This window comes from Leptonychotes weddellii, chromosome 6 (genome assembly GCF_054177405.1).
Source record: "Leptonychotes weddellii isolate Sample4059 chromosome 6, ASM5417740v2, whole genome shotgun sequence".
In the NCBI taxonomy this organism is placed as follows: Eukaryota; Metazoa; Chordata; class Mammalia; order Carnivora; family Phocidae; genus Leptonychotes; species Leptonychotes weddellii.
In genome coordinates this window covers 80,389,653-80,411,967 of record NC_138374.1, presented here as the reverse complement: position 1 = coordinate 80,411,967, position 22,315 = coordinate 80,389,653, and the positions used below count along the sequence as shown (strand labels likewise).

The window sequence follows — 22,315 nt, the reverse complement described above, 5'->3', positions numbered from 1 at the left end:
CGCCTGGGTGGCTCAGATGGTTAAGCGTCTGCCTTCGGCTCAGGTCATGATCCTGGAGTCCCGGGATCGAGTCCCGCATCGGGCTCCCTGCTCGGCGGGGAGTCTGCTTCTCCTCCCTCTGACCCTCCTCCCTCTCCTGCTCTCTGTCTCTCGTTCTCTCTCTCTCAAATAAATAAATAAAATCTTTAAAAAAAAAAAAAAAGATAATTTCTGTGTGAATAAGGAGGGACACAAACTAGTCTTGGGAGTTTAGGAAAGGAGGGAGTGACATTTAATCTGGGTTATAAAGGATAAGTAGAAGGAGTTCAGTAGGTAGGGGGTCAGGTCTGGGTCCAAGCCCAAGGACTCACATAGTCAAAGGCTCAGAAGTAAAAGCGTAGCAAAATCCACAAGCTTGAATTTCATCCTGAGGAACAGGGCCAGGGCTTTCCGCTAGCGAGTGATGGCCATGCTCACACGCTAGAACAAAATGATCGCTCTGGCTCCCATGTAGGAAGGAGGAAAGGAGGGGGCAGGAGCACAGACTGCAGTCAGCGTAGCAGAGAAGTCAGAGGCACATGCACACAAGAGCTGGTGAAGAAACTAGAGAAGTGAACCAACTTAGATCTTAAGTAGTAAAATCAGCGGGACATGTTGATTAACTGGGCATGGGGCCAAGAAAGGACATCAACTGAAGATGATTCCAGCCTGACAACTCAGGCTGCTGGGTGGTTGGTGGATTATTCACTGCGGTTGAAAATCGAGAACAAAAGCAGTTTTGGGCAAAGATCATGCACTGAGGTCCTGCTATATGGCACTTGAGATATGGGTGCACCACCAAAGTAGAGGTACCCCGTAAGGCATGGGTCTGGTTCTTGGGAGAAAGGAGAAGGCTGGAGATGGAGTCTCAAGAATGATTAATGTACAGATGCCAACTGAAGTCATGGGAGCAGATGGGACCACTCAGCAGGTGAATGCAAAGTGAGCAAAGACAAGCTTGGGGCCCCAGATGTTGATAGAAGTCAAAAACTTAAATATGATCAAATAATTTCAACCTTTACACGGTATTCTTTTTATTTACAATTAGATATGAAGCCAACTTCCCTACAGAATACTCAGTTAATGTCCTATCAGTCTGAAGCCTGGCAAAGAACTATTTATGAAACAAAGGGCTTGGTTTTCTCCATTATTACCATTATTGAGTGTTATATTCTAGACCCCAACTTATTAAATCGTCCTGTTAGTGCTGACTAATACTAGATTCATCACAAATAAATCAGATCATTCTATAACTAAACATAAAGTGTAAACCCACAAATAAGACTCACATTTTTATTTTTTTGTTAAGATTTTATTTATTTATTTGACAGAGAGAGACACAGCGAGAGAGGGAACACAAGCCGGGGTAGTGGGAGAGGGAGAAGCAGGCTTCCTGCTAAGCAGAGAGCCCGATGCGGGGCTCAATCCCAGGACCATGAAATCATGACCTGAGCTAAAGGCAGACTGAGCCACCCAGGTACCCAAGACTCACATTTTTAAAGAGGTCTATAATTACTAAATAAAACAGACCCTCTCCCTGCTAATACTTTTTAAAAGTATATAAATTGTAATTTGGTACAGTACGCAGCTGCTTATTTTGCTCAGCAGTTAATTCAATCAGAAATGTAGATATTATGAAGCAAGTTAAATCCAGAAGAAGTAAAATAATTAGTGAATTTGCTTGAAATTGGTTTACTTGTTAGCAACATTGCAAATTTTGAGTGTGCTTTTTTTTTTAAGATTTTATTTCTTTGAGAGAGAGAGAGGGCGTGCGCACATGCAAGCATGAGCTAGGGGGAGGGGCAGAGGGAGAAGCAGGCTTCCCGCGGAGCAGGGAGCCCGATGTGGGACTCAATCTCAGGACCCTGCGATTATGACCTGAGCCAAAGGCAAACACTCAACTGACTGAGCCACCCAGGTGCCCCTGAGCATGCGTTTTTAAAAGAAAACTTAGCCCACTCCTCCTCTTTCATTTCAAAATCACCTATGATGCTCTGGTTATACAGAAATCAGACTAGTTCCCATATATAAGCCCTCTATCGCATTGTACGACACATCATAATAAGGTATCCACAGAGGAATTACAAAGCCACTGATGACAAAACACTCTCCAGTGTAAGAAACAATAGTGAACATAGCAGTCAATATATACATATATGTGTACACTAGGTATGAAGTGTAGATGAACAGTTTTGTGCGTACCCTCCACTCACAAAACAAACACATTGAGATTACCTCTAGAAAACAGAAGTAGGAATGGGGAAGGAAGCTGGAGGAAACATTCACTCTTCTTACTTTAATTTTCTGTTTAAAAATGAAACGTGAAAACCAGTAACACTGAATCCACCCTTATGGGCGTGAGGGATATCACGCCTCATAATACCTCAATAGCCTCCCTCACACGACTCATTGATGCCATGGCCCCACACATCAAATGCTAAGCTAATGAACCAAAGTTATGTCCCTCCGGGGCAAATATATTATAGATTTTATGCTACAAATTCACATCCTCTATATCAATTTCCATTCCGAGGGCATTTGCCTCCTGTTCATTACTGTTCATAGTTCAGTTTGTCAGTTTAATTTTGTGCTGCTTTGTAGGAATCCACAATAATTACAATGCTTAATTCTGTACCTGAAGGGTAAGCTAAACAGGGCAGTTTAAATGCGTATGTTCTGGCCAATCTTTGACTCCCATCCCGCCTCTACACACACCCCATCCCCCTCACACATACAAGCATATGCCCTAGTTGGCTTATATATGATATCTTCCATCTTACTAGCTATTTTCCCATTACTTTCTACAGTTTATCTGACGATGACATTATTATTGATGCTACAGTAAACAGTTAATATATGTGATCAAAGGACATGCACCACAATGAATCAAAATGACATACCCACCCACCAAACTCCCTCAACACATTCTAATCAAATAATGTTTTTTTTTTGCCTTGAGTGTACTACAAAAGGAGGAAGTAGCATTGGAGAAAAAACATAAAAACTGGGGAAAATAAAAGTAAATGTTTAGGTCATTGAAACTGGAAAGAAAGTTCATCCAGAAGATATATGTAATTTGTCGGTTCTATACATAGTCTTCTTAATTAGAAGTTCCTTGAAACGAATCTCAGTTTCACATGAATAAGATAGATAACATCACCATAAAATAGTCTATCTAGAATTTATCTTGTAGAAAAAAGGATGGCTTTGTTTTCATAATTTCCTTTTTCTTATTATTATTACTAATGATCTTACATAAATCTCGTATCGTTCTGTTGCAGAATTTTTGCTTTACAAAATGAGGCAAAAACAATCCAATTATTTTTCACATTCCCTATTTTTATTAGGGAAGTGTTACTTCAAACCTTCTATTTTAGTATTTTTTGTTTTGTGTTCCTTGGGGATTGAGTTGCACCCTTATTAAAAACAAAACAAAAGCCAGGAAAAAATGTGAATACCACAGGAAATAGAAAGCTACACCTAATCAGAATGTTAGAACAAAAATAAAATTTGGGCTTAGAAGAGAAATTAGAACTCTGGATCCAAATTCCAGGGCCTATTAGGTATAGGATGTTTGGCAGGTTACTTAAGATTCTGTAGCTCAGCCCCCTGACTGGTAAAACAAGCACAATGGTAGTAATCTCCCAAGATTCATATAGGAGTAAACAGAATAAAACAGTACCTGACACACAGGAGAGATCTTGTAAATATTAGTTCTTATTAGTAGTACAGATTAGGAAGCTGAGGCCCAGAGAATTACCATGCTTTCTTCGGAACAATTTAATGAGCTAATGGCACAACGGTCATTAGAACTTGGGTCGTCTGATTAATTTGTATGCTTGTTTGCTTAGGTTTCTTCTCTCTTAAGATCACTCTATTTGCAGTCTGGAGAAATTACTTTCATAGGAGAAAGTGAGAGAGTGAAACTCCCTCAGATAAGCATAGCCTAGATGCCGAAAAAGGAAAAGAGGAACACTAGGTGTCCGTGTGTGCGTGCACACATACACACACACACACAGACCAAGAAACAAAAATGATGGGTGGAAGGTTGAGAGCAAGTGACACAGACACAAAACCTCCAATTACTTTATTATGATGCAATTCATTACAGCATAATTACATTTCTTATAAAATGATTAATCATAAGGTTAGAAGAAAAGCTTATGTTGAATGTTAATTATACACCCTTTAAAGAATTTCAAAGACATTAACAATGGTAATCTCACAGACTCTCTGTCAGTTGTCCTAAATTAAACTCTTGGAACGCAATTTGGCACTATCCTTAAAAATTCAAAATCATGTATCCTTTTACTCATCGATACAGCTGGGAAGAATTTACCCTACAACTAATTTGTGAAGTGTGCAGAAATGTGTACAAAAAGATGCTTGGTCCATAACTGGCAATACCAAAAAAGTTAAGCATTCATTAAAGAAGAAGTAACAACTGTGGTGTGTTCATGTAATGGAATCAGTGGGATGAGACCAAAGGGTCCTCTGGACAGGTTATAAAATGAAAAGGAGAATTTAGGTATATAATAACCCATCTCTGTTTTTCTAACAAAGAGAATAAATATTCGAATGTGTTAGGAGTAGAAAATGTTGCAAAGACCTAAGAAACTAGGTATCTCTGGACAATGGACTGAGGTCAGGAGGACAAGAAGATAGGAGTGAACATTTTTTTTCATGATATATGGATATTACGTATTTAGTTTATATATATATCATATAAATGATACTTTACCATACACATTAATTTTTAAATTAAAGGAAAATAAGTTAAAATAAATCAAAGATTATAAAAAACAAAACAAAACAGAAATAGGCCAATGGGCATAATGGAGCACAAATTAAGAGCAGAGAACTTGAAGGTTTCACTTACATAGAGTTGAACATTCTTTTTATTTATTCATTTATTTCAGAGAGAGAAAGAGAGAGAGCATGTGGAGGAAGGAGCGGAGAGAAAGGGACAAGCTGACTCCACGCTGAGCTGGGAGCCCAACGAGGGACTCGATCTCAAGACCCTGAGCTGAGCCAACTGAGCCACCCAGGCGCCCCTGTAGCTGAACATTCTTACCTGACACTTAGCACTACAGTATTTTGCAACTCGGCATTGAGAACACCGCATCAGCTTTTCCTTCCTGTTAAAAAAAAAAAAAAAAATTCACATTAGGAAATGAGTGAGAACCATATATGCTTGAAGAAAGAAACATAAATCAACATACTGATGCCAATATGTTCTGCTCACCCCACTGTATGCTCCTGTAAGATTCAGATTTTCACATTGATAAACATCTTCTTTCATCTTCAATGTGAGACATGGACATAACAGCTAATGGTCCCTTTTTTAAATTGTGGTGAAAAATATGTAACATAATATTTACCACTTTAAACATTTTTAAATATATACTTCAGTGTGTATTAAAAAGTTAAAAAGTCAAGGCTCAAAATGGAGTCGCTTTTCCTAAGCCCTATTATCATGTTTGAGACTTAACTACAGTTTTGGCTCTTCCAAAAATGAAATCTTACACCAGTCAATCACGGGTACTAGTTAGGTAACCTGCTTGGTAGACCCCTCCTCTCCCCTAAGGAAAGTAACTCACTTTTCACCTAGTATAATTTTCTTGTTGCTGCTTTCTCTGCCTAGAGAAGTCTTTCATTTTGTACAGCATCTCAGGGCTAGTTTCTATCTGCTACATTGGGTGCTGCCCAAATCATGAACCACTAAATAAAGCCAATAAGATCTTTAAACTTTACTCAGTTGAATTTTGTTTTTTAGCAAATGGCATTAAGTACATTCACTTTGTTCTGCACATTACAACCACTAATGTTCATTTGAATAAAAAAATAAATTAAAATTAGAGATTCCCATTGAGAGCAAAAACTTTACTCCATAGAGGTTTTAACTCTCCATATGAAATACAGAATCCAGTCCCATCAACTAGTTGAAGTATTCTATACTCCTCAAATATAAAAATTTTGTAAGTCTTAACTTATCATATAGTTTAATTATGAATATACTCCTTCTGGAAAATGATTTTAAAATTCCATTAAATCCAGTTACTTTAGACATCCTGAATTGAGATGCTCTAAAGATACATCCCCCTAAATCACCTGTGTAACAAAAAAGCAAAAATGAAAAAGTTGAATTATACAATAAAAAGAATAAATGTGATGATAAAATTAATAGTGACAAACAAAAGGCAGGAAGGACTGTGGATAAATAGAGGGTACCCAAGAGCATTAAAAGTCAAACTGTAATATTACTATTAGTAACAGAACAAGAACAAATCCTTCTAAGCACTTCTAATGCACCAGGTACTCTTCATAGATTTTTACATCTATGACTTACACTTACTTTCAAACAGTCCTATAAGTAAGCATTCTTATTATGACAACTTTACAGATACTTTAATTCATTTTCAAGAGATAAAAAGTAAAGAGCAGTGCAAACACCATAAAGGGCAGGTGGTAGGGATACTGAAAGGGTAAGCAAGAATCCTAAAGAGAATAGGAACCTAAACATACCTTCACTTCTGGGACAGCGAGGGTCAGACATGGAACATAAAACACAGGGAGAGGTTAAAATCTAAGTAAAGGGAAGCCAAAATGCCTCCCTTCACCAAGTATAGAATTGTAGCCGCCACATATCAATACCCCAGGCAACAATGCAAACCCAGTAATCTGGCCTTCAAGTTCTTGGCTTTGACCATCAACCATATTACCGCTCTTGGATAAAAATGGATACAAACAAAATCCACCACGGGGCGCCTAGGCAGCGAAGTTGGTTAAACGAACAACTTTGGCTTTGGCTCAGGTTGTGATCTCAGGGTCGTGAGATCAAGTGCCAGGTCAGACTCCGCACTCAGCACAGAGTCTACCTGAGATTCTCTCTCCATCTGCCCCTCCCACTCATGCTCTCTCTCTCTCTCTCTCCAAAATAAATAAACCATTTAAAAAAAAATCCACCCACTGGCTTTTTAGGAGACACACTTCAAATAAAAGGACATACAAAGGAGGATGAAAACGATATGCCAGGCAAATATTAACCTGAGAAAAAGCCTGTGTAACTACATCAATTTCAGGGGAAAAAAAGGACTTTATAGTTAAAGATCTTGTCAGAGATGAATAAAGTCAATACTCAATGATAAGAGACTCCGATCCCCAAGGTGTAGGAACCTAGTGACAAATATACCCAGTCTCAAAATATAAGAACAAGTAACAGATCTGAGGGAAAAATGACCAACACAGTAAGTTAATACATGTTAAGGCCCTTAAAATAGTGCCTGGAATATAGTAAGTACCATGTAAGTATTAGTCATACCTATAGAAAGATATAAAGTCTTTTTCAGGAATTCACAGACCAAGCAGATAAAGAATAAGGAGCTGAATAATTTACTTGATCTCATGCAATACACAGACCCTTACACCTGTTAAGTATATTCAAAAACTCTTTTTAAGCATCCACTGATCATTTACAAAACATGCCCAGAAAGTAGACCACAGAGCAAATTTCAACTCACAGCCCTGAGATCAACAGTCACACGCTCTACTAACTGAGCCAGACAGGTGTCCTGAAAATACGAGATTAAATAACGAAAAAATATAAAAACTTGTGAGATAAAGCAAACATCATACTTACAGGAACATTTGTAACTTCAAATGTTTACGTTAAAAAGAAAAACTGAGGGGCGCCTGGGTGGCTCAGTCAGTTAAGCATCCGACTCCTGATTTCGACTTGAGACATGATCTCAGGGTTGTGGGATCAGGCCCTGCGAGGGGCCTGCACTCAGTGAGAAGTCTGCTTGGGATTCTCTCTCTCCCTCTGCCCCTCCCCCACCCCTCTCTCTCTCAAATAAATAAGTAAATCTTAAAAAAAAAGAAAAACTGTAAATCAAGGAGATAAACATGCAAATCACGAATTTAAATGTAAAAATAGCAGAAAACAAAGGAAAGCAGGAAGTTACACGACAAATCCACAAAACGAAATAGAATACAATGACATAATAGAGAAGACCGATAACATAAACAAATGTCTTGCAAGATTACATAGGAGGAAGTTTACAAATAAATAACAAAATGGAATGGAACTCAAGATTCAGTAGACTGAAAAACAAACAGGAGAGAATTCTGACAGAATTTTCCAATCTCCTTAACTCTCCCCATAAAAAAAATGACAGTGCAAGTAAGACAGCAAACCTGAGTATCACTCCCCGCCCTGGGAAACATTCCAACAAACCCAAAATATGAACGAGGAGAGGAAACCACTACCAGCTCTGAGACTTAAATCAATATATTTGTGGGAGAAAAACAAAGAAGGCAGCTGGGCTCCCAATAAGCCTGAAAACAAAAGAAGCCCCAAACTGCCAAAAGATACCCAGTGTGTCCAGGCACCCTGAGAACAGGTAGCCAAAAGCGGGGGAGGATGCTTTGTGCAGGAACAGTCCTGAGGATGAGTCACTGGGGTCCCCTGAATGCCGCCTTCCTCAGACCTGGCTCTTCAGATTTTCCCTCATCTCCCTCTTTCTGGTATAAGTTATTCAGAGGCAACTTCTGTTCCTTGCAAATTAAAAGCCCCAGCTGTATGAAGTGTTTCTTCTCAATTTTAAAAATTAATGAGCAGAATCAAGATACCTCAGAAGGTCAGTGATAAGCAGGTTAGCAAGTCAAACGCTGTCCTCTCCCTCCCATAGCTACCAACCCAGAGCTTTAATGAATTTTAACACAGAATGTTGGCAAAGTAAATACCAAAATTAGTCCAAGTGCCTAAATAATTTAATCATTTTGATGTGTGAAGGAAACTCCTTAATATGAGTTATTTAAATGTTCAGTTATTTTTACATATCAAATAACTAAGCAAATTTTTCTCAAGTTTCAAAAAAAGGTCAACTGAATCCAAGAGAAAAGTTTGTGTGTTTGATCAGAAAACCACTGAGCCTTGGTAGAGTTACTGCTTCTCTCTCAGGGGGAAGATTCAGAGCAATAGCATCTTGTGAAGCGAATTCCAGCACTGCAAAGGGGAATGAATTAAATGAGTTTCCTTCCAATACTAAAATGATTTGGTTCTGCTTCTCTTGTACAGCCAACAAATATAAACTAGATTTGAAGATGACAAAAGTTGTGCACGTTCTAAGGCAAATTGCAGTAGTCTCTGAGGCACAGAGAAGTAATGAATACAGAATTTTCACAGATTGCAGAAACATCCTGCTTGCAAAATAATTAGCTCAGGTCCAAATGGACTTCCTGAACGAAAAGCAATCTGCCCCTCCCCGCCACTCATGTGCTCTCTCGCTCTCAAATAAATAAATAAAATCTTAAAAAAAAAAAAGGGCAAAGCAATCTAAGGAAATAGGTTAGCAATGTATCAGTAAGAGGAAATGATTAATTTTTTTACCTCTTTTGCCCTCTCCACTTAAGAGATAAATAGTATTCTACCCCCAAATAGAAGATATTAAAATTATTTTACACCAAAATCAGTGTTATCCTTAACTCTACCCACTAAAATAGCAAAAAGGAATCCCCTATCACTTATTCATGCAAACTGTGATATGCTGTAGAACAGTGTCAAATCACAGAAAATTCTTAGGTTGCTCAGTGCCCCAGATACAGTGTGGTTCATAGAGCAAAACAAGTCCTCTCTTCCAAGTAAAGTCTGGGACATAATGAGTTTCTCCAACAGCATAGGCAACAGAAATGTTGAAAGGAAATGAAAACAGAGCAAAATTACTTATTCTTCTAGTATACAAATTAAGAAGTTATATATGAATACAGGAGAAACCACTGTCTCTAAAAAAATCAAAGAAGAAATGATTAATTGGCTCCTTCAAATCACAATAATTGGGGTAATATTTAAGGGAATGTCTCTTTGTCCCTGGTTATCAGCGGGAGAAAGTATCCCAGGGTTTAAAACTCTGCCCTAAATTAATATGGGCAGGTGCCAGGCAGAGGAAAAGAAGTTTCCTGGAAAGAATATAGAAAACAAACAAATTCTAGTGATTGAAATTCCCACCAGCGCGGGCACCTGCAGAATCCATTTTAAACTTTGTGTAGAGAAAACAGTGTATCTACAACACATTCATATATAGTATGCTTAGTACACAGGCAATATGTCTTGATCCCCTAGAAGTCTCCCAGCGTGCCTTGCAGAAGAATCTCACTGTCGACACTCACTGTTGGCCAGTCTGGCCCAGGCAAAGGCTCAGGAACCACAAGGAAGCTTATGGCTCCTGCCCTCCAAAGCAACTCATTTGGACGGAGCACAGCCCTGTACAATCAGAAGCAAACCAGAGTACACTGTGTGTCTTTGCAGCTTCTTCTTCTGAGCTAAAGATCCGTGCCCAGAAATCTTTTGCACATCTCTGTGCTTTTTCAAGGACCAAAATTTAGTTTATGGCTGATCACTGTGACCTCTGAGAAGAAATGTGAGCTAAGAAAGAGAACAGAGCTCATTAGAGTCTGCATCACTTACACTCGCTAAAGAGTGTTGACCATGGGATGTCTGATGTAGTACCCCCTGCCTTAATACAAGGTTTAAGGAAGATTCTCTGAGAACAATCCCTATGAAAATATTCCTTCACACAATTAAGACATAAAATGCTCTGTGGAGTATGAGGAATATGAACTGTCTTATGAATAAAGATATCTAATTTTTTCAAAGGCAAAAACCAAATAATTAAGTGAATGAAGTCTAAATATAATTTTTAAAACAAAGAGAGCAAAGAAATAATATTTCTTTAAAGAATTTTTATGTTTGTAAACAACACTGAAATCTCAGAATCCTGACTCATTAAAAATGTTAATGTCAGGTACCTGAGTACTTGGCTGTTTCCCCATGGAAATTTCTGAAGCAAATGAAATTCTCCACTATGAAAAGGAGATTATCCTAATAAAGTCATGCAATTCTATCCAAGGGTTGTACAATTACTTTTACTCTGACCAAATAAAATACACTGTAAAATGCTAAACATACAGAGCTCCCTTTGGCATAAATATTCATAGTAATACAGATAAGAAATCTTCCATTTTTGTTTCCAGATGGTAATTATGTTGGTATGGGCCCAAAGGCTTGTTTTTAAATTAAAGAGGTTCACATCCACCATCCAGCTAACTATCAAATAGTTTTTTTTTAAGATTTTATTTATATAAGAGAGCGAGAGTGAGTGAGAGAGCACAAGCTGGGGGAGAGACAGAGAGAGAGGGAGGAGACTCCCCACTGACCTGAGAGCCTACAATGGCTCCACACTGGGCTTGATCCCGACCCCAGGATCATGACCTGAGGCGAAGGCAAATGCTTAACTGACTGAGCCACCCAGGCGCCCCTCAAATACTTCTTAATACAAAATAGCAGATGTGGTCAAAATAACACAGACTCATAATACAGGAAGGCAGAATTGGTTTGGATTCATTTTTCTACATCCCCTATCACTTTATTTCAGATTTCTAACATTCAAAGTACAAAACAAGAAAACATAATGATTAATATTTCAGGAAAAGAAATGAATCTATGATCCACAGTCACCATAACTTCCTGGGCAAAACACAAGCAATTTAAACCCACATTAGTGCTTAGAGAAAAAGCATGGCAAAGCATCTGAGCCAAATGAGTCAAGGGAGGCAGGGCATCTGACTTGGGTACTTCTCTTTCCACTGTTCTCTGGCTCCTAAATTAAAGCTATTGTACTTGGGGAGACAGTGCTACCTGATGAACATAAACTTCAACTGTTAATTCAGCAAGGGTTCAGTAACTGGCCACCATGTAGACAGCACCCTGCAAGGTCCTGTGTTGATAAATGCAGAGAGGGCACGACAGTCACGGCTCCTAGGAGCTCAGGATAAACAAGGACAGATCAACACATACCACTTGCAGAACAAGCCACAATACAAAACCGAGTTCTGAGAAGCAGCACAGACTATAGGACCTGAGTTGAGGTGAAGGAAAAGTCACATTCTGATAAAAAGTGACTAAGAGAAGATGGTAGGGCTGTTGTTAAAGAAAAGGGAAGTCCCCATTACCTAAAAGGGAAAATGTTAGAGCAGTCTAGAGTTCAAAATCGGCACTGCAAGTGCTATGATCTGAATGTGGCCCCACCAACATTCAGGAGTGGAAATCTTAATCTTTAAACGTGACAGGCGCTTAGCTTATTAGGATGGAGCCTTCATAAATGGAATTAGTGTTCTTTTTTTTTTCTTTTTTTTTAGGATTTTATTGATTTATTTGAGAGAGAGAGAGGAGCAGGGAGGAGGAACAGAGGGAGACCGAGAAGCACACTCACCATCGAGCAGGGAGCCCGATGCAGGACTCGATCCCAGGACCCTGAGATCATGACCTGAACCGAAGGCAGACGCTTAACCAACTGAGCCACCCAGGCGCCCTGGAATTAGTGTTCTTAAAAAGCACTTCTTTTTAAGCAAGAGCCCCCTCACCCCTTCTACCAGGTGAGGACACAGCGGGAAGTCACCCGCTATGAAGCAGCAAGAAAGCCTTCACCAGAATTGGACCATGTGGCACCTTGAGCTTGGCCCTCCCAGCTTCCAGAACTGTGAGAAATAAACTTCTGGTGCTTAAAAGTTACCCCGTCTGACCTTTTGTTAGAGTAGCCCCAAGGAACTAAGACATCAAGCCCACTCCCTACTGGCAGCGTAACCTTGCAACTTCCCTTGGCCTGTTTCCTCTCTGTAATGTGGGAGCAGCACATCACCAGTAAAGGTGTTGGCTGGACCACATGAGATCATCGGACCAAAGACCCTGCTCACGCTGCACCAAGCACACCATCCAGCACAGAATTAAAACTGAGGTGCTGAGAGTAATATTTTCAGAGCGCTCCAGATAATTTTGTCTATTTCTATGCCCTTCCTGAAAAGAGCTTCTTATATACCTCTCCCATGATTGCTAAGAAAGCAAAACCTACAGGTGGGACAAATCCGGTCCTCTCCATGCACGCCCACAGACACTACACTAGTACCATTTTTTACTTAGCTCTGAATCCCAGGTTTGACCCTCCTAAGTGTTTCACGGCTCAATCTCCATTCACTGCAGTTTCTATTACCATTATTTTTAATTTGGATCAGAATGATTAACTTGAGTGGTCTGATTCAAGAAGCTAAAGACATTTTAGGAAAGTTTATTTGTGGAAATGACAATCAGAGAGGATTGTTACAACTTCACTAAAATTAAAAGTCAATCACGACTCCTGACATTGTTTTCTTGACGCAAGGTAACGTCTACCACAAGTTAAAGAGAAAACATCTTTACAAGAGCACAGACTTAAACTTTCCTCATTATATGTTTCTCTACAAAATTTAGCATTATGTGCTCAGGCCCCTCTTCATGTTTAAAACTGGTGACTTACAGCTGTTTTTCAGGCAAAGCATATGAGTAAACTGAAGAAATTTGTGACCAAAATGCAATGCTGAAGAGGGATCTGTTCTAACGACATCTGTGTTCCTAAATAGGAAACCTCTTAAGCTCAGTCTAGTAATACGACTCTGGTAAGTCTAAAAGATGTATTCAATTTCCACAAGTCTTCCAGAAATCCAAAATAAGAAAAACGTGAGAAATAAGAAAAAGATCTGATTTCACCCAAAGAGTGAAATCAGAAATCCTTTAAACATATAAGCATTGCTAGTATAAATATCACCCAGCATATATAAAAAAATAAAAATACCGTGAGGGTAGAATTTCAAAGATGTATAAGAATATTTGATCAACATTTTCAACAATATTCTATGACCTAAGTGTTCAAACTAGCAAAAAATGGTCACCTTGATTTCAGTTCCAGGAAATAGTTTGTCACAAAGGAGGAATTCTCTGTATCTTCCTCTAATTAAAAAATGAAACTTAGGAGCACCTGGGGGACTCAGTCGGTTAGGCATCTGCCTTTGGCTCAGGTTATGATCTCGGGGTCCTGGGATCGAGTCCCGTATCGGGCTCCCTGCTCAGTGGTGACTATGCTTCTCCCTCTCCCTCTGTGATCTTTCTCGCTTTCACTCTCTCTCAAATAAATAAATAAAAATCTTTAAATAAATAAATAAATAAAATGAAAGTATCACAAGAGTCTCTTGCCCCCCCACTCGTGCTCTCTCTCTCAAATAAACAAAATAAAAATGAAACTTAACAACACCATGAATCTATTTTAGCTTTAACAGCAAAAAAACCAAAAGCCAAATTCACTAATTATACTAATCTCTTCATTTCAGAGGCCCGGAAGCATCTTCTCTTTCTGCCTTCTTTAAAAATTTGCCCTTCTATTTTATAATTAAGTATATTACTTTCTTTAACTTTTAATTACAAATTTCCTCAAGTAGTCTTGGAAATAAAGATAATGAAATCTCAAGTAACTCATTCTCTCTTTTGGAGAACAAAATGAAACTTTAAGTTTATAAAGAAAGTGGACAGGGTGCCTGGGTGGCTCAGTCGGTTGAGCATCCTTGATTTTGGCTCAGGCTGTGATCTCAGGGTCTGGAGATTCAACCCCAGATGGGCTCCTCACTCAGCGGGGAGTCTGCTTGAGGATTCTTTCCCTCTCCCTCTACCCACCCCCAGTGGCGTGCTTGCACGCTCTCTCTCTCAAATAAATAAGTAAATCTAAAAAAAAAAAAGAAAGTGGACTATGCTGACCTAGTCCCCAAGTAAAAATAAACGTTAAGAGTCCTTAAGACACACAGAATTAAATGTTACACCTGCTAATGCATTGTAATTAAATAAGTTCATAAAGACTTGTATAGAATAATCATTAGCTTGCAACCATGCAATGAGTTAATGGGTCAGTGAGGGGGGTTTTCAAACCTCTGTGGTCCTCCTAAAGGGAGCAGGTGGTATGGTCAATACTGGGCTCTCCCACGGCCCCAACTATCAACCTCACAGATTCCATTTATCAAATGAGGACATTGCTTTTCTCCAAACACTTAGGTGAGATTTTTGGAATAGAAATTTTGCTTAAAGTAGGTATAGAAAGGTAAGACAAATACCAGAATTTGGAACATTGAGAAGACCTATATAGAAAAAATAGGAGAAACTATGACAATGTACCAAAATTGAAGTTAGAAATGTACTAGAAGGAAATTTCATTTGCCCTAAAATTTGGACTTAGGCTCCCAGGTATGGAATAGCGAAGGTAAACTGTACAGAAAAAATTCTAAGAAAAAAGCACTTTAATACTGGATACTTCAATTATTATTCTGCAACTACAGGTAATAAATATACTTCTTTGTCCCTAAAGTTATTCTAATATAAAATAATAGTCATGATGATAATAATAAAAATAAAAACTCCCTAGAGGGGAGCCTGGGTGGCTCAGTGGGTTAAGCATCCAACTCTTGATTTCGGCTCAGGTCATGATCTCAGAGTCATGGCTCAAGCACTCCATGCTCAGCAGTGGAGTCTGCTTGGGATTCTCTCTCTCCCTTTCCCTCTGCCCCTCCCCCTAATCTCTCTCGCTCACTCTCAAATAATCTTTAAAAAATAAAATAAAGCCAAAAGATAATAATATGAACTAATAATAAAGATTGTACTTAATTTTATTACATATTTGTAAACAGAAATATACGACATTCTCAAAAAAATCGTATTATTTTACACATGCGGTTAAGGGATATTTGACAAATATATACTATCTGATCCCTATATAATTATGTATGAATGTGTGTATGTATGTAATAAAGATTTATCACAATGTATTTTACAATTCCATACTGATAGAATTAACATCATATCCACCCTGATGAACATCTGGGTTGATTCCAATGTTTTACTATTATAAACAATGCTATAATGAATACTTGCATTATGCAATGATTTTCAAAACCATTTGATCTCATTCGGGATTTAAAAAGACTAAAAGGACTATAAACAAGTTTTATTTATGTGGGTTATATCTATAAATATTTGTATAGCTATAAGTATTTACCATAAGAGAGTAAAACTAATAAATTTTAAAATATTAATGCATCTAATAATCCCATTATATGTTGACATAAATAATGTATTTCTATTAAAAAAGATTTTCTTTTTTTTTTTTTTTTAAAGATTTTATTTATTTATTCATGAGAGACAGAGAGAGAGAGAGAGAGGCAGGCTCCCAAGGAGCAGGGAGCCCGATGTGGGACTCGATCCCAGGACCCTGGGATCATGACCTGAGCCGAAGGCAGAGGCCCAACCATCTGAGCCACCCAGGCGCCCTAAAAAAGATTTTCTGAAACAAAAAATAGTGAGGAGAGCGGTACTATTTTGCATTTTTTAAAATCTCTTTATTGCCTGGCTTAACAGAAGGCAGCTGGATTCTCACTTCTGTTTCTATTGAATAATCACATGTCATATTACTCCTAGAAAATTCCATTGTATACACTAGTGACGGAATGAGACTTAAAAAGGCAAATAATGACTTAATATTATTATAAAAATAGCTTTCACCTTCTAGATCCCTTGAAAGGACCTTGGGGAGCCCACTCTGACTTCCATGGCTTTAGAGTACATTTTCCTAGATGAGGAATGGCTCAGGTTGTGCAAATGCACATCCTGAAGGTTTTGCATTTTGACAAATGCATCTCCAAAGTGGTTGCAGGAATTTTACACTCCCACAGCAGTTTAAGAGTTCCCTTAAATCTATGTTTCGTGAACGCTTCAAGTTGTCAGTCATTTTACTTTCTGCCAGTCTGAATGATATGGAATGTTATCCACTGTGGGTTTTTTTTTAAATAAAGATTTAATGATTTATTTGAAAGAGAGAGAGAAGAGAAGGGGGGAGAGTCAGAGGGAGAAAGAGAGAAGCAGACCCCATGCTGAGCACAGAGCCAGACCTGAGGCTAGATCTCACCATTCTGAGATCACGAATTGAGCTGAAACCAGGAGTCATCAGAGGCTTAACCCACTGTGCCACCCAGCTGCCCCTATATCACTGTTTTTATTGGGCATTCTCCTGATAAGCAGTCAGATTTTGACCAGCCTATTCAAGTTCATTCACCATTCAAGGTTTCTCTTCTGTGAATTACCTGTTCATAACATTCACCCATTTTCTACTAGGTTGTCTTTTTAAGAGATTAAACTCAATTTATTTTTTAATAAATTATTGACTGTAATTTCTTGTCAGATGCATGCTTTGTAAACTAATTTCTCACAGACTGTGTCTGTATTAATTTCTCAACTAGGCACTATAAGAGAATATAATACAGTAAACCCTATGGCCTGGAACTGAATTCTAGTTTATCACCTAGTAGCTATGTGATACTGAGCAATTTAATCTCTCTAAACCACTAAATGCAAGTGAGAATATTAATAGTACCAACATTAGTTGGCTGTAATGTGAATTAAGTAAAACATGTAAAACTCTTAACATTGTGTTTGGTTCATAAAAAGTGCTAATTAAATATTAGTCTTCTTATCATCAGATTATTATTATTCCTTTAACAGATGTTTTTAATAGTAAACTCTCAGGGCGCCTGGTGGCTCAGTTGTTAAGTGTCTGCCTTCGGCTCAGGTCATGATCCCAGGGTCCTGGGATCGAGCCCCACGTCGGGCTCCCTGCTCCGCGGGAAGCCTGCTTCTCCCTCTCCCACTCCTCCTGCTTATGTTCCTGCTCTCGCTCTCTCTCTGTCAAATAAATAAATAAAATCTTTAAAAAAAAAAAAATAGTAAACTCTCAAAAGAAGTTCCTCGATATCATTTGAAATACTTCGGTGTTGAGTAGAAATGTTTTTAAAAGTTTAACTATTCTAGAAATTCAGAATTTCACAAACTTTTTTTTCCCCAGTTGTTTCCAAGTTCTTTGTATAGCTAACTCTAAATTGTTGGATCAAAGTACAGAAACAATACAAGTCATTTACTGAAATATTCATGTAAATAATTAAATGGTAATTACCTCTTAGCTTAGAAGCAACCAAACATGAATACAATTTAACAATGAAACTAATGTTTTGGGGAAGGAAAAAAAAAACTAGTCTTTTTGGGAAAACTGTTGGTCAACATAAGTTTTAAATGTTCTAGAAAGTTAACACCTGCACCCAAATACTAAAAAACTTCTATACATTTTTCTCTTATCTCAAAAGAAAAAAAGAATCAGATAAAATAAGGCTGCATTGAATGCTTTTATTTTTCTACACAGATCACAGGAAAGGCTGAGGAAACTGTAATGCATCAAGTTTGCCCTCCCCTCATTAGGCTGGTAGCAGAAAGTATTCAGCACAGGAGAGAAAAGATAATAAACTCTTTGCTAAGGTAAATTAAGCCATTTTACTAAAAAGTAATTGCCTTGTTTATAGCTCATTTACAATAATCTTTAGAAAACAAATTTTTAACTGATCAACCTTGACTAAACTAAAAGAATGCCAATGGCAATAAATTATAACATCTATTTTTCCCAAGAAAAAAATGAGAAAGAAAATAATTTTTGAAATGTCACTACTCAAATGGTTTTAAAAAATTATGTGATGTTTTAAATGGTAAATTTTAATTATCTTTTTTCTAATACAAAGATCTTTTGGATGCCACATCCTTCCTGTTGTTGCTGTTCTTTATTTCACTGCACCATAAAATCACCAAAGACTTTTTATACCATGGGGCGCCTGGGTGGCTCAGTTGGTTAAGCGACTGCCTTCGGCTCAGGTCATGATCCTGGGGTCCCAGGATAGAGTCCCGCATCAGGCTCCCTGCTCAGCAGGGAGTCTGCTTCTCCCTCTGACCCTCCCCCCTCTCATGTGCTCTCTCTCTCTCTCATTCTCTCTCTCAAATAAATAAAATCTTAAAAAAAAAAAAAAAAAAGACTTTTTATACCGTGGGCTGTGATAGTTCTGGAAATATACGAAACAAAAGACATAGTTCTTGCCTTCAAGGACAGTTGGTGCTACAACAGAAGCAGACTAGCAGGAACAGCAATAATGCTTACCAAGCATCTATTATGTGGTGTCAGCTACTGTGCTAGAAACCTGTAAGAGTAGTAGATGAAGAGTCACAGAAGTAATAGTTATCGGTCATCACAGGTCCTAGGGTATGGACATAGAAGAGGCAGCTAAATTGTGGTAAAGACGATCAGAAGTGGGGATGAAGAGGCCAGGTGTTGGATGGATGTTCACCTCACCAAGAATGACAACAGGAATAATGATGAAGAAAAAGTGAGCCTGAATGTAAAGAAATCACTGGAAGGTAAGGTAAGGGGGAGGTATGATGGCAAATGCTTCAAAGGAGCTGACAATTTTGAGGGAGAAGAAAAATTATCTCAAAGCAGCAAAGGGAGCGCTCCGTTTCTCTAGACCCTGAGATACTTTTAGGGTAGGAAAAAGCAGCCACTACTTGGGAGGATAGGAAGCACTGTCCTCAGAAGGCAGTCAGGTTTCAGTTAGAGCAAGAAGGAGAAGGAAAGGGGCGCCTGGGCGGCTCAGTCAGTTAAGTGTCTGCCCCTGGCTCAGGTCATGGTCTCAGGGTCCTGGGATCGAGCCCCAAGTGGGGCTCCCTGCTCAGCAGGGAGTCTGCTTCTCCCTCTCCCTTTGCACTTCCCCCCACTTTCTCTCTCTCTCCAATAAATAAATAAAACTTAAAAAGAAAAAAAAGGAGAAGGGAACACTCAGAGGCATTCAGGATATGGAGGTTTGAAGATGAAAGAATGTGGGCACCTGGGTGGCTCAGTTGGTTAAGCGACTGCCTTCGGCTCAGGTCACGATCCTGGAGTCCCAGGATCGAGTCCCGCATGGGGCTCCCTGCTCAGCGGGGAGTGTGCCGCTCCCTCTGACCCTCCCCCTTCTCATGTGCTCTCTCTCTCTCTCAAATAAATAAATAAAATCTTTAAAAAAAAAAAAGATGAAAGAATGTTCCAGGTGATATAGAAGGTGGGGGACAGTGTTGAGAAACGGTGAAGAATCGAGCTAGATTAGGGTAGACACAGAGCCAGATGGAGCTAAGGCTGGTACTGATGGATAACTTTACACGTTACAATTTCAGAGGCCAAGCACATTCCACCAAACGCTGCTCCTAAAATATCCCTAATGCAAAATGACAAAAGTTATAGCCAAAATATGTAACAAAATTCCAGGAAAATTCAAGAGCAAAAGCAGAGCACTAACAGAAGCCAGGTAATAAAAAGTGATCAGTGAAACTGGAAATACAGAATGAATTAGCTGAGTAATTAATAAAAATTAAATTAAGTAATTTTCCTGGGTTACACCCTAGGCACTGATCTCCTCAAAGTCCATAGTCTACAGTCTTAAGCAGTGTGCCAAATGCCCAGTTATGAGCTTCTTCTGAGAGCCAGGCAAGAGGTGGCAAAGCCTAAATCAAGGCAGGGAAAGTCAAAATACAGGTGGGATAATGGTTACAAAAATAATCAAGAGCTATTTTTGAAAACAACCTGGCAGCTCCTCAAAAGGTTAAATATAGAATTACCCTGTTACAGCAATTCTGGTCCTAGGTATATAGCTAAGAGAAAATAAAAAATATGTCCACACAAAAATGTGTGCATGAATGTTCATACCAAAGAAGTGAAAAGACTCCAATGTCTACGAACTTAAAAATGGGTAAATAAAATGTGGCATATGCATGCATTGGGCTATTATTCAGCCATAAAAAATGAAGTAATGATACATGCTACAACATGGATGAACCTTGAAAATGTTATGCTAAATTAAAGAAGCTAGTCACAAAAGAAATCACATATTCTATAATTCCACTTATATGAAATATCTGGAACAGACATATCCATAGAGAAAGAAAGTAGACTAGTTGCCTAGAGCTGAGGTGGTAACGAGATTAACTGGGGTAAATGAGAAGTGCCTCTAATGGGTTCAGAATTTTTGTCATGATGATGAAAATGTACAAGAATTAATTGTGGTAGTAGTTTCACAACTCAGTGAATATAGTAAAAACCACTGAACTGTTTACTTTAAACAGATAAACTGTATGGCATATGATTTATATCTCAATAAAGCTGTTGCCCCCCAAAAAAGACAACCAAGAGATGGCTATATCCCTCTAGTTAGTTCAGTTCTATTCTAATGTCTGAGCGGAACAAAGAATGTTGGGCAAAGAAAACTACTTCTAAGGTGAATACAGCCAGCCCTTTGCTTCCATTACAAAGAGAGAGCAGTGGGACTTCCACACAATGGCTAGATCCCGCATGGACATATTCCAATCTCTGATGCCTCAGGGCTCACAGTCTGTTCTAGAAATGGAGGTAAAGCCTGCACCACCCTTCACATTTCACACTTCTCTTACCTTCTCTCTACACGGCTACTAGGGAACTAAGCAGACTTTATCTGACATAAACAAGAATACTCACAAAATAGACACTAGTTTAGGGAGTCCCAGGAAAGGCTCTCTATTAAAATAAAAGGTTTAAATGCAATCTGAATCAATAGATTTCTTTATTTCTTTAAGGATGAAAGCCGTGGAAGAGTCAGTGAACACAGGATATGCTTATATACAAATGAAGATATATTAAATAATTCATTTAAATTACAACATAACAGATACAGATGAGAAAATTAACCAAGGATAGCACTGAAGAGATTAAAGACACTGCCTGGTGACAACACGTGGAGAAGAGAGCCAAAGTCTGTCAATGCTTTTGTGCAGAGTACCATACACAAATTGCAATCAAGTTAAATAGAAGACTTCAAGATTTTCTCATACTATGAAGACCAGTGAACTCAGACTGCCTGACACATGCACTAAAGGCAAGGCAGACTTCCTGAAAAGCAGGATGCATGCGGCCATGAGTGTCTCCCACAGTGCCCTGTACATCTTACACAGTGAACAAATGTGTGTGAAATGAATAAAGGCATTTACATATAAAAAGTACTATCACCTAGACCTCCAAGACCAGTAATGCTTGAGACCTGTAAAAGAAAATCACAGCAAGTTTTTCCAAAATGGTTCTCTCCTAAATGTCAAGAGGCAACTGTTAGAATGGTCTAAGGATGGCTCTTTGTGCTTCTTACACCTTGTATCTCACAGATAAGTGTAAAATAGTCTCTACCTTCATTCAGATAACTATCCCAACAAACACAATACAGTTTTCAAAATTTTATGTTAGAAATCCTTGGTTTAAGGGCAAACTCAAAATTCTAACCTGGTAATCACACATACTACTTATAGACTGAGTGTGCTAGGAAAAAAAAAGTGTACAACACCATGTTTTTCCCATCTGCTTATATATACAGATTTTAAATTTAATAAAAGTTCGTAAGTGAAAATATGTGCACACACAGAATAAATGACTTTTTTGAAAAAAAAATTATCTATTTATATGAGAGAGAGAGAAAGAGAGAGAGCACAAGGGGTAGGGGCAGAGGGAGAGGGATAGTCTTTTTTTTTTTTTTT

General features: G+C 38.4%; 1 protein-coding gene across 2 annotated transcripts in view; it reads right to left on the bottom strand.

The window, feature by feature from the left end:
* The window catches only part of SMYD3 (SET and MYND domain containing 3), a 647,362-nt gene that overhangs the window by 491,577 nt on the left and 133,470 nt on the right, over positions 1-22,315 (bottom strand). For both annotated transcript variants that reach the window (XM_081824470.1, XM_081824469.1), the window contains exon 2: positions 5,093-5,156. In XM_081824470.1, coding sequence (XP_081680596.1) covers positions 5,093-5,156 — 64 coding nt within the window. The remainder of the gene's footprint in view (positions 1-5,092; positions 5,157-22,315) is intronic.